Source organism: Nilaparvata lugens, chromosome 3 (genome assembly GCF_014356525.2).
Source record: "Nilaparvata lugens isolate BPH chromosome 3, ASM1435652v1, whole genome shotgun sequence".
NCBI classification, from domain to species: Eukaryota; Metazoa; Arthropoda; class Insecta; order Hemiptera; family Delphacidae; genus Nilaparvata; species Nilaparvata lugens.
Genome location: NC_052506.1, coordinates 58,552,931 through 58,565,039, shown reverse-complemented (window position 1 = coordinate 58,565,039; position 12,109 = coordinate 58,552,931). Strand labels below are relative to the sequence as shown.

At 35.7% G+C, this 12,109-nt stretch overlaps 1 protein-coding gene across 2 annotated transcripts in view; it reads left to right on the top strand.

The window, feature by feature from the left end:
- LOC111058577 (cullin-3) overlaps positions 1-11,627 on the top strand; it is a 62,152-nt gene extending 50,525 nt beyond the window's left edge. Inside the window, exons 8-14 of one of the 2 annotated variants that reach the window (XM_039424158.1) lie at positions 1,434-1,604; positions 4,073-4,180; positions 4,668-4,792; positions 6,013-6,271; positions 7,579-7,748; positions 10,158-10,296; positions 11,449-11,627. In XM_039424158.1, the coding sequence (XP_039280092.1) occupies positions 1,434-1,604; positions 4,073-4,180; positions 4,668-4,792; positions 6,013-6,271; positions 7,579-7,748; positions 10,158-10,296; positions 11,449-11,580 (1,104 nt within the window). In that variant the 3' untranslated portion in view covers positions 11,581-11,627. The remainder of the gene's footprint in view (positions 1-1,433; positions 1,605-4,072; positions 4,181-4,667; positions 4,793-6,012; positions 6,272-7,578; positions 7,749-10,157; positions 10,297-11,448) is intronic. The other variant, XM_039424157.1, reaches the window with a different exon arrangement.
- Positions 11,628-12,109: the final 482 nt, after the last annotated feature.

The following is a 12,109-nucleotide window of genomic DNA, read 5'->3' as shown; positions in this document are numbered from 1 at the left end:
AACCCGCACCGAGCACGCTCCTCCCTCGTACCGCCCTCGTTCCTCCATCGAACTACAGTCGCGCCGCCCACGCACCCATCATGAACGTTACGGAAGATGTTAGATCTTCTCGCGTTCCCCGGTCGAACCACTGTTGCTCGCCGGTCGATCATCAATCGCTCTGCTGGAGTGACGTTCGGTTGCGGAGCAGAGCGAAAGTCTGTACGCACCTTTAGATCTTCTCGCGTTCCCCGGTCGAACCATTGTTGCTCCCCGGTCGATCATCAATCGCTCTGCTGGAGTGACGTTCGGCTGCGGAGCAGAGCGACAGTCTGTACGCACCTTTTGATGTACATGAAAAAACCCTGAATGAATATAGTCGAAATAGTGACATTCATAATCCAACTAGAGGCAGGTTAAATCTCAGAATTGATTCTCACCTATATGCAAGCACCCATAGGCATCGGAGAAACATTTGTTGATTAAGTTATTTATTGAGCTTGCCCCTGAAGTAAGACTGTTGAGTATCTCACTATTCAAATCACACATAAAAGGCTTACTATAGAAAGATGTCTTTATTCTGTTGGGGAATTTTTTGAATAGCTTCAGTGTTCATCTGTTTAACTGTAACAGCTTTGTTCTGACTTGTGTTGGAAATACTGATATGGCCTACCTATAGTATTTAATTATCAAGTGGACCCCGTTTTAATAACTACTATTTATCAATTACTGCTATTTATTACTATTTGCCAATTTTGATGACTGTTATTAATTTTATTGTATCTTGACATTTGTTACAACACTTTGTGTTTCATGACAATAAAGGATTATTGATTGATATAACTTTTTTTGCCAGTTCGTGAAATATGATAGAATGGGTGGATGGATTAAATTATTTATTATATTTTAGGTTCCTTTCAATTTAAACAATTTAGGAAATAATTATAATGGAGTGATAATTATTTTATGTTAGAGCCGGCCTAAGTTATCAGCTGTAGAAGGGGTCTGTTATCAGCAACATAGCGGATACACTACTCCTAGTTTGGCGCCTACTTACAAAATTCTATTGCAACAATTCCTTTATAGGCCTACTGTTCATGATGATTTTTTTTTATTTCTCTTTAGTATTCTATTTAAGGATATTCCCTACTTTTGGCAACTTTCATAAAATGTGCCGTTACGATACGAATTTTTTTTTACTTTTTCTTATCTATTTTGTATACATTTTTATTTCTTCACTCAATTAGACCTTGATCACATTTTAAAGCTAATAATTATTCTTATAGAAATTGAATTTACTGTAACTTACTGTAAATATGATATTGCTTTTTCTAAATAGTGAAGTATAATCTCGACAAGAAGCGTTTGTCGTATTTGTTGTGTTATAGTATGAGATAATATTGATTTGCTTCATTATTTCGACCTATTTGAAACGTTGAAATTTTTGTTCACAGATGACAGAACAAGAAATAGAAACAGTTCTAGATAAAACGATGGTTCTATTCAGATTCCTACAAGAGAAGGATGTATTTGAACGCTATTACAAGCAGCATTTGGCGAAGCGGCTCTTGCTGAATAAGTCAGTCAGCGACGACAATGAAAAGAATATGATCTCAAAATTGAAGGTAACTTAGGAGCTTTTCTAATTTCAAATTGATAAATTTTATTTTGAAAAGTCAAGTCAAGAAACTTGATAGCTCAATACAAGATGTAGCCTTGCCATGATTCACAAGTAATACCTGCTGTTCCTTTTCCAAGTGTTTTAGTCTTGAGTGGTTGAGTTAATGTATGACGTATGCGTCACGGGTATATATTATAATAAGTTAACGTTGCAGGGGTTGAACAGTGGTAGTATGAGTTGTATTATACAGAATGATGTGAATAATAGAATACAGAACGATGTTCGTTGTCAGAAGATACATTCATCTTTGTGAACATATTCATTATATCAAGAAATCTTTTAATTATTCCATGGACAATAATTCATTATTCAATAGCATATTCGTTAGCAATAATAAGCTTTCGCTTCATGGGAACGGAGGCATATGTATTCATATTCTATTGTCTCTGAATTCAGTTGCAGATTTATGTCGAATGAAACGCTTGAAATCCATAAATTTATCAATTTCTAGGTTCAGTGACTAGTATTCAATTGACTAGGTTCAATTTCTAGTATTCAGAATGTTCTGAATACTGAAAGTTTTGCTCTATTGAAATTTGTTGCACCTCTGTTAATAATATTTCTTCCAAGTACTAGGGTCGTGTTTTGAAGGCTTGGAAAAGATTGATTGAGAGAAGACTAAGACAGGAGACGGTGATTAGTGAGAAACAGTTTAGCTTTATGCCTGGGAGAGGAACAACAGATGCGATATTTGCGCTTAGGCAGCTGGTGGAGAAGGCAAGAGAGACACGATCTAAGCTGCACTTGGCTTTTGTGGACTTGGAGAAAGCCTATGATAGGGTACCCAGGCAGGAGCTGTGGCGAAGTATGAGGGAAAGGTTTGTGCCTGAAAAGTATATTCTTCTGGTGAAGGAAATGTACAGAGGAGCCATCACACAAGTGAGAACCAGTGTGGGAAGAACTGATGAGTTCCAAGTGCGAGTCGGTCTGCACCAGTCGCCTTCCGCACTCAGTCCATACTTGTTTGTCCTAATTATTGATGTCATAGGATCTGAGGCTAAGAGGCCAGCGTCATGGTGCATGCTGTTTTCGGATGACATTGTGCTCTGTGAAGTGACTGGAAACACCGACTGGAAGCCGGACAAAGACAGAGTACATGACATTGGGGAACGATGACGAACTGGCCGTGGAACTAGATGGGAGCCAACTCAAATCATCTGTGAGCTTCAAGTACCTGGGTTCAATTTTGCAAAGGGACGGTGGGCTGGATGCAGAAATACAGCATAGACTGAATTGCGGATGATTTGGATAAGGTGTAGCCAAAGAAGAAGAATTAGAAGACTAGGGTCGTGTTTTCAACCTCCTTATATTATAAGTTATATATTTTATGGATAACGACCAAAATAAAAGAATATTTAATCACTAAAATTTACATACACTTATAATTATTCTTCAACATAATAGCCGTGAGGTATTTGTCATAAGATATATGTTGTCTAGTCTGCCAATATCCTCTTCATAAAATGCTACCGCCAAATGAGTGGAATTTGTTTTAGAGCTCCACATTAGTTTGGAAGTGCTGCCCTTTAATAAGTCATGCCTTGATTTTGTGAAAAAAGTGAAATCTATTCGTGCTCAAGTTAGGTTGATGGCGGGTGATCGATCATGAATAACAACTATTCCGGAAATAATTTTAAAGGACGTATTTGAATTTCCCGACACCATTCATGCACAACACCACCGTTCATAAAGTCTTCTCTGTAAACTTGACTCATTCTTAGTTAGATTTTGCGGCACTATTACATTTTGCTTGCAAAAACTAATAGCGCTACACAATTAGCACTTGGCGGGAGACTCAATTGAGCCAAGTTTTTGTCTATAACTTGATCAACAGTTGAAGATTTGGTCGCTCCGGTCACAGAGTGCTCGGTGGAGGGGACCCACTATTCAGTACCGGTACTGTTAACAACGGCCCCTTACCGCTTATTGATTATTCACAGCTGACGTGTGTGGGTGTATGTGTGTGTGTGTTGTGGGGGGGATGTGTGTGAGGATTTGTGGGGTGCAGGTATGATTGTTTTAGATTATTCAACATTAAATATTGAATTAGAGCAATAAAATAATTTTTGGATTGGCAAGGTGCTGGTCTCATTGACCCACAAACATACATTTTTTAGTCTATGTAGGCAATTACTATTTCACTGTTAGAGTATTGGTATGCTGCAATTATACTTTAATAATTCATTTCCTATTATAATTGATAATGATGGTATTCAACAATATTTAATAATGGCGTTATTAAAGTAATGGGGTTAATTCCCACTATTATGTATTGCAATATTCAAATAATTTGAATATTTGTAGCGTTGCTATACCCTGTGTATGTATTATATTGTATAATCTTTTATTATATGGGAATAAAATTCAATTATGTTGGTTAGTACTTATAATTAATGCTACATTTTGTTACAGACCGAATGTGGCTGTCAGTTCACATCGAAACTTGAGGGCATGTTTAAAGATATGACTGTATCCAACACGATTATGGAAGAATTTAAAGAACATGTTTTATCGTCCGGAGTAAGTTGATTTAATAGTTTCTCAATAGAATAGCTTACATTCATTCTTGGCATTTACGTTTGTCAGAAATAGAATGGTTTCAAATAGGCCACTCCATTGATTAATTGAAATGAACATATAGGTGACAATTCAAGCATATATAATTATATTGTACGAGTTTGACATCTATGGAGCTAAAACTATAATGCACAATTTTCATAGCTTTATTATGTAAATTTATATTTCATCTTCTACTGCAATTATCAAATTTAACATCTACAAATAGAACATTCAAATACTGGCTTTCATGTGGATTCCAAAAATTATTCAAATCTTCTATTAATATCATTAGAAAGAATCCAAATAAAGCAACAATATATCTTCCAAACAATCCAAACCATTCAAAATTTAGATTTCAATTGATAAACAGAGTGTTCAAAAAGTTGAAGTATAATAAAGTTTCATTTTATTCAAACTTGTTTAAATTGATTTTGAATATGTTTGACAGGCGAATTTACACGGCGTAGATCTCAGCGTGAGAGTACTGACGACAGGGTTTTGGCCAACTCAAAGTTCAACACCGAAATGCAGCATTCCATCCGCCCCTCGCAATGCATTCGAGGCCTTCAGAAGGTGTGTTCTGTTCATCTTCAACTCTGGATATAAAACTCAAAATTATCCATATTACTCTGTTATTAATACCATTGCTTCTTTCACTTTGCCGTTGTTATGAGTTTGAGTTAGTAACATAAGCAAAAAGTTTACTTTATATAATCATTATTAATATTTGATAAGATTATACATTATTATCTCGCTTCAAGTAAAACCTCTATTGAGGGAAACATATATATACAGAGTGATTATAAAAGGACTTAACAACTTTGAAAGCACATGAATATAATTATATGGAAATTACTTACAGAATAGAGAAAGGTGTCATTTTTTTACAAAACACTTCAAGTTTAAGGTGTGGATGTTATTGTGGTTCGATGTGACAGCTGTTGGTAATGCGACATACATCCCACTCGTACCCGCATATCAGGCGTAACTTGTGCAACCGCAGAGATCCGATTGTGATCTGATTTCGGAGATTGTCTGTTAGAGGCGGAACTTAAGCCTTATTCTTGATGAAATCCCACAGGAAGAAATCCATCGGTGTTGAATCCGGTGAGTGAGGTGGCCATGCAATTGGTCCTGCACGGCCAATCAAGCGAAGTTGAAAGCAATTGTCTTGAAAATCCCGAACTTCTCTGTGGAAATGAGGTGGTGCACCGTCATGCTGAACAAGATGAACAAGTGTTAGAAACTTGTGTAATATTAAATGAACTTTGAAAGTTTGGAGTCATAAAAAAACACAAACTCACTTATTAATGGAAATATTGATATATAAAGTGCGTATTATGTTTAACATTCATAACTAGTAGTTCTGTGAACAGTAGACCTCACGCAGTATTCTCATCCACAAGTACCTGATTGAAACTATAGACCTTATGGAAATACAGCAATAGACTGGCTTCTCCACACATCTGTGTAATCACTTGTCAGCTGATTTATGATGAATAATTCTATAGTCTGATTTTTACTCTAATATTGGCGTTTGAAGGAGGCTCCTTTCTCCTTTTATATTATCCTTGAAATGCAAAATTTCAAAAAACCTTGTATATACGTCGACGCGCAATTAAAAGAGGAACCTACCTGTCAAATTTCATAAAAATCTATTACCGCGTTTCGCCGTAAATGCGCAACGTTTAAAAATCTAAACATTCAAACATTTAAACATTAAGAGAAATGCCAAACCGTCGACTTGAATCTTGAACCTCACTTCGCTCGGTCAATTATTGATTTGTTTGCAGATTCTATTTAGGAAAGCACAGCGGCAGACAGCTGACCCTTCAGCCCCAACTGGGCTCCTCGGACCTGAACGCGGTGTTCTGGGGGGGAGTGCGCCGTGAGGAGGGGGAGGGCCGCGACACACCCACCTCCACCTCCATGATGCCCCCTCCTCCTGCGCGCCCCTCAAACACCTCGCCCCGAAAGCACATCATTCAGGTCTCCACCTATCAGATGTGTGTGCTCATGCTCTTCAACAATAGGGATAAACTCACTTATGAGGTATGCTAAAGCTCCAATATTATCTATCTATTATCTATACTATAGTAAAGGAAAGAATCGTCTTGAACATTTAAGGGATAGGAAATACACATTAGGAACATTAAGGGATAGGAATAGGAGTCTGAACTATTGGACTGATTAACTTGAAATTTTGCATAATTATAGATTCTTGATTAACCGAGGATAATTATTAAATTCTTCTAGATTTTATTACGTCAAGTTCTCAGTTTGTCAAGTTTTAAAATATACCCTTGCGGAGCACGGGTTACCTATAATAAAGAAAAGGATCGTCTCAAACATGTAAGGGATAGGAAATACACGAATCGCACATCATCACGTCTCAACTACTCAACTCTTTAACTTGGAATTTTGCACAAAGATTCTGAGTTCACCTAGGATGGACATAAGCTTATTTTCATTGCTAATAATTATTCAATTATAATGATACAAATTTATTCAATTTGTGATTCAGAGTTTACGTAACTATAAAAGCCCAACCAATCAGTGCTTTCTCCTGTGACTCCGTAGCTTAGTTGATAGCGAGCACGGTTTATGAATCAAAAGGTTTGGGGTTCGAGACATATCAAACCCATTATTTTTTGCTGAAAGTTTTCTACTCTTATAAATATTATTAGATGTGATTTTGAACAAAATAATAAATAATTATTATTTTCCTCATGTTTCCTGAACATAAGGAGATTGTATTTTACAACTCCAACTTTTCCCCATTACATGCTAGTCTTTAATAAATTATAAGCAATAATGGTTGACAGTTGAGTAAAGATTGTAAATTGTTTGAAGATTACTCCTGTTTGCAGACAAGATTTTCTTGAGCAAACAGTACTATATTCGATGATCTGTAATGTAATGTGTTAATGTGATGTCATTGAGTTGAAATTGAATCAATTTGATTTGATTTCTGTTGCTATATTTTGATTTATCATGACAAAATGTCATGTAATTGTGAAAACTCATTCTTTGATATAATACAGTAATATAAACACATGTTAAGCTCAATCACAAATAGTGGTGGTAGGATAGATTAGGCTTCCAGCATTCATTTATGTTGTCAGTCCGCCGTCCGCCTGTATGACTGGAGTGGAAAACTGCATGATTGTTGCATGATTGACTTGCAAAATCAATAACTTACTGATATTATTATATTTATTTACTTCCAATGAAAATATGAATACTGTAGGTTTGAATCTTGGTAAGGGAAATGTTTTTGTTAATAATTTGCAACTTTATCGAATGTCATTCATATTCAATATTTATTTGACTGGACTAAAAGTGAAATGTTGTTTTAGGAATTAACAAATGAGACTGACATTCCCGAAAGAGATTTGATCAGAGCATTACAGTCTCTTGCTATGGGCAAAGCCACACAGAGAATCCTGATTAAAAACCCAAAAACAAAAGAGATCGAACCAAGTCATGTTTTTTACGTCAACGACTCGTTTGCTTCAAAGTTACATAGGTGAGTGAATCTCAAATTAGAAACATGACTTCGTTTTAAATTCTAATTTGCCCTTTGACGCTCTGAATTAATGTGCTATCAAAAATGTATTTTTTTAGTAGAAGTTACCACCATTTTCAAGAGCTCCTCTCTCAAGGCTGAATGTGAAATGTAAAATTATTCAACGATTTTCCATTATTGAAGCATTAAAGTTTGCTATTTAAGACTCAGATTCACCTTGCTGAGCTTAAGTAATGAGTGTTACATATTTTATTCCAAGGGCAATTTCATCTTGAACAGCTTACTTTAATGGGCCTCACTAGAATCTAGTGACTATCAGTTAGTGACTATTAGTTCTAGCTTTTGCCCAAAATTCAGTTGAATAATAAAGTGGTGGTTCCAAGTACAGAATTATGTTATCAGCTATCTTATTTTATGCATCATAAGTTGCTTGACAGGACATAATGTAGGCCTACTATTTCTGTGCAGGGTGGGGAAAAATTCTCTTGCTTGAAGAAAATTCATATTTTAAGTTTACACCCCATATTTTAAGTTTAGACATTCAGCACTAACTTGTTTGTTCCTTGCATTGAAATTCCGCTCTCAAGTAAGAAGATCCACTCATTTAATATAAAGAGTTCATAACAATATTTCTATTATAGTTTTTAATTATATCACACTGTAACGGTGGAGAACTTTATAATACTATCTCACACCTGACATCATTGTAACCGGTGGAGGTATTTATAACACTACCTGATGACACCACTATAACGGGTGGGAGGCCAGGGGAACTTTGTTAGCACCCCATTTTGTAACAAGGAAAAATATATAATAATTGCTTTAAAAATCTCCACTCAACTGTTTAAATTATTTGAATCCACGGTTGGGAGCTTTGGATGGATTCGTAAGATCTTCACTACTGTTTAACAACACCTGTTTTAGCAACTAAGTAACTTATCACGAGCCAGGAACGTCAAATAAAATATTTTGGTAGAAATGCTACTGACATTAATTTATTAGTTGTATTCAAACATAGAATTATCGTTCATGTTTGAAATTTTGTTAGATCGAATCTTCACTGTAACCAATCCCGTTATTTATTCAATTACTTGTTTATCGCAGCGATTCATAATTGATATTTAGACAAGAATTTGCTAACTCACTCCACAATAAATTTAGGGCCTCGGTCAATTTATCTGGTCAATCTATTCGAGCTTAATAGAATAATTTTGGCACTCACCATGAATCGAAAATTTAACAAATAAATCGGTAATCACAATCACTCACCTTCCCATTTTAACTACGGTACTATTTTTCAGACTACATGCTTTTAATTTATACAAAATAAAAATAAGGATATTTTCCATCTAAATAGGCCGAAGACTAATTTAGAGGCCGAGACTTGTTCTGTGACCACATCTCCTCGCGGTGACGACTCGTTTAGAACTGCCGCTCTTCCACTCAAATTTTCCTATTTTCAAGAAAACATGTGGAGCGCCAGGCCTAATTTAAGGTTAAAACGTCGTGGGGTCGCACGGTTCAAATACATTTCTAAATACGTTTGCATTAATTTCATTACGAAATCCAAGCCAGTACTAAGGAAATGCCAGAAGAGTGCAATAATTTGGATGAATGAGAAGCAAGTTGGAAAATATTTTATGGCGACACAAAATTTAGGTGCTTACTTGTTACATGAATACATTCTTTAAATATCAAAAACAAGGTCCACTAGAGTTCATATTGGAAAAATTTAGTTCAATTTTGATCATTCAACAACCTGAAAGAAAGGCACAAAAAACTAAAATTCAATCCTTCCAATATTCACCATATTACAACACTTATTAAACATTTTCTAAGACTATAAAATAAATGAAAAATCATGATGTTTCTTTATTATCAAGTTTCATCCTCTTCAAATAATAATGACCTGGCTGGCTCAGGTCTTCTTCAAAATGTTATCTACTAAACAAGCGGGAATATTTATTCTGTCTGACGACTGGATGTGGTTGGAATTGCAAGAAACTGAAAAAAATATGTTTGAAGATTTTTGGGCACTCTAGGAAGCCAAAGGTGAATTTCTTAAATTGAGTTGCTCAATACCCTACAATCATTGCATAAACAATTAACTTAGATCTTTATTAATTTTCAAAAATGTAGGTACTATTTTGTACATAGTAAATGTTCTATTTGAAGGAGCGTAGCGAGCTGTGAGCTTTCACTTTGAGGTCGTGTTTCGTGTCGACCGTTTGTGAGTTATTTATCCTTTACAATACGAGAAAGGATCCGTTTTCAATATTTTATAATGAATTTTTTTTGAAAAATGTAACCCAGTACTCATCGAAGATGAGAATTAGAGGTGAGAATGATTTCTGTCAGAGGTGCTCAAATTGATAGAGTACTTTAGTATGAACGTTTTTGTTGTTTCAGGGTGAAAATTCAAACAGTAGCAGCGAAAGGTGAATCAGAACCAGAGAGACGCGAAACACGAAACAAAGTCGATGAAGATCGAAAGCATGAAATTGAAGCTGCAATAGTCCGAATCATGAAAGCGAGAAAGAAAATGACTGTGAGTGAAACTATTAGTTTTATTAGAATCAAAACCCATCTATCTATAGTCTTGAGTGATCCGTGGTCTAGTGGATAGAGTGCTTGCATAGCAGCATAGAGATCCCGGGTTCAAACCCTCTCATTACCAAAAGTTTTTTACCAGATTACTCCCGTGTTATCAGATGGGCACATTAATTTGTCGATCCCGGCTGAAGTATGACAGTCTTAAGGCCCATTGACTGCTTAAATTATATATTCAGGCGAGGTGGGACCTTCCCGCAAGGGACTCCCCACCAACAAAAGCCATAAGAATTTACTTTTTACTGAATAAAAAAAACGTTGAGACTTACCCCTCCACCCGGCAAAATAACAGTGTTGCCAAATTGCAACTTTCTCGAATTTCTAATTAAACCATTCATAAAATGTTTTGTAAGATTTCATCCCAGATATTCGAGTATGCTATAAAGGTTTCAGGGTTGAATGGTTGAAATAGAAAACTTTATTTCTTGATAGAATTTAAAAAATCGAAAAAATATGTTGATATTTTGAATATATTTTCTCTCGGAGTTATGGTATGTTTTAATAAACAATCTCTGTGTGTGTGTTTTTTTTTTTAATTTTTCTGGATTGCAGAAAAGTTCAATATCTGGCCGTGAAACCAGATTTCTGCTCTTGCCAAGATTTTGTTCAAGCTACTCTTGCAACTTTTCAGCAAGTAAAACAATCCTTTCTTGCCTCCATTATTTCTCATCAGGTTTTGGGAATTTTCAAGCTGTCAAGATTATTTAAACTGTTTTTTCTTCTCCACATTGGTCTATTTGGCGCAATTATTCATTCATTGTTTTTAATAGTTTGGCAATTTACAGTTTACGTTGCAGATGGCTTTGTGGCCCGATGACAAACAAATAATTTTGATAACTTGATAATAACTCATAGATTGAACCATGCTAGTGTATTTTGCATAGTAGGCCTACACTATTTTATAAGATGTGTAATATAATGTCGATGTGGAATCTCTCCATTATTGGGATAGATTATCAATTCCATCGTATAGCCAAAGTTTAGTGGAATTGAAAATATAATAAATCTGTATCAACTTATCATATAGCCGTATAGGTTCAGGATTATAATTATTTTGTAGTATATACTATTATTTAAATGTTATTTTCAGCACAATGTCCTCGTAGCAGAAGTGACAGAGCAACTAAAGAGTCGATTCCTTCCTTCACCCGTCATAATCAAGAAGCGAATAGAAAGCCTTATTGAGCGAGAGTATCTGGCCCGAACTCCAGAAGATAGGTAAATTAAATGTTATACAGGGTGACACACGGGAGACGGACGGATTTTAATGTAATAATACTCAGCCAGTTTTAAAATTAATACATGTTTATTTACACAAAATCAAAGCTTATTATTTGCCATTTTAGTTAACAAAGCTCATTACCTGTCATTTCAGTTATTTGTGAAAAATAATGTCCTCAAGGTGATGTCCATCATTTCGAATGCAGGACTCAAGTCTCTTCTCAAAATCCTCCATCACACGGACTAACATCTCTACAGGGATGGCAGCAATTTCTTGAATGATTGCATTCTTCAACTCATCCAAAGTTCGTGGTTTGTGGTTATAGACACAGCTCTTAAGGTACCCCCACAGAAAAAAGTCACACACTGATAAGTCAGGAGACCTGGGAGGCCAAGGAACATTGCCAAAACGTGAGATAATCTTTCCACGAAACATGCGTGCAAGAACTGTCATTGAATTGTTTGCGGTGTGTGATGTTGCCCCATCCTGCTGGAACCAAACACGTTTTAAGGGGATTCGTCGTCTTCGT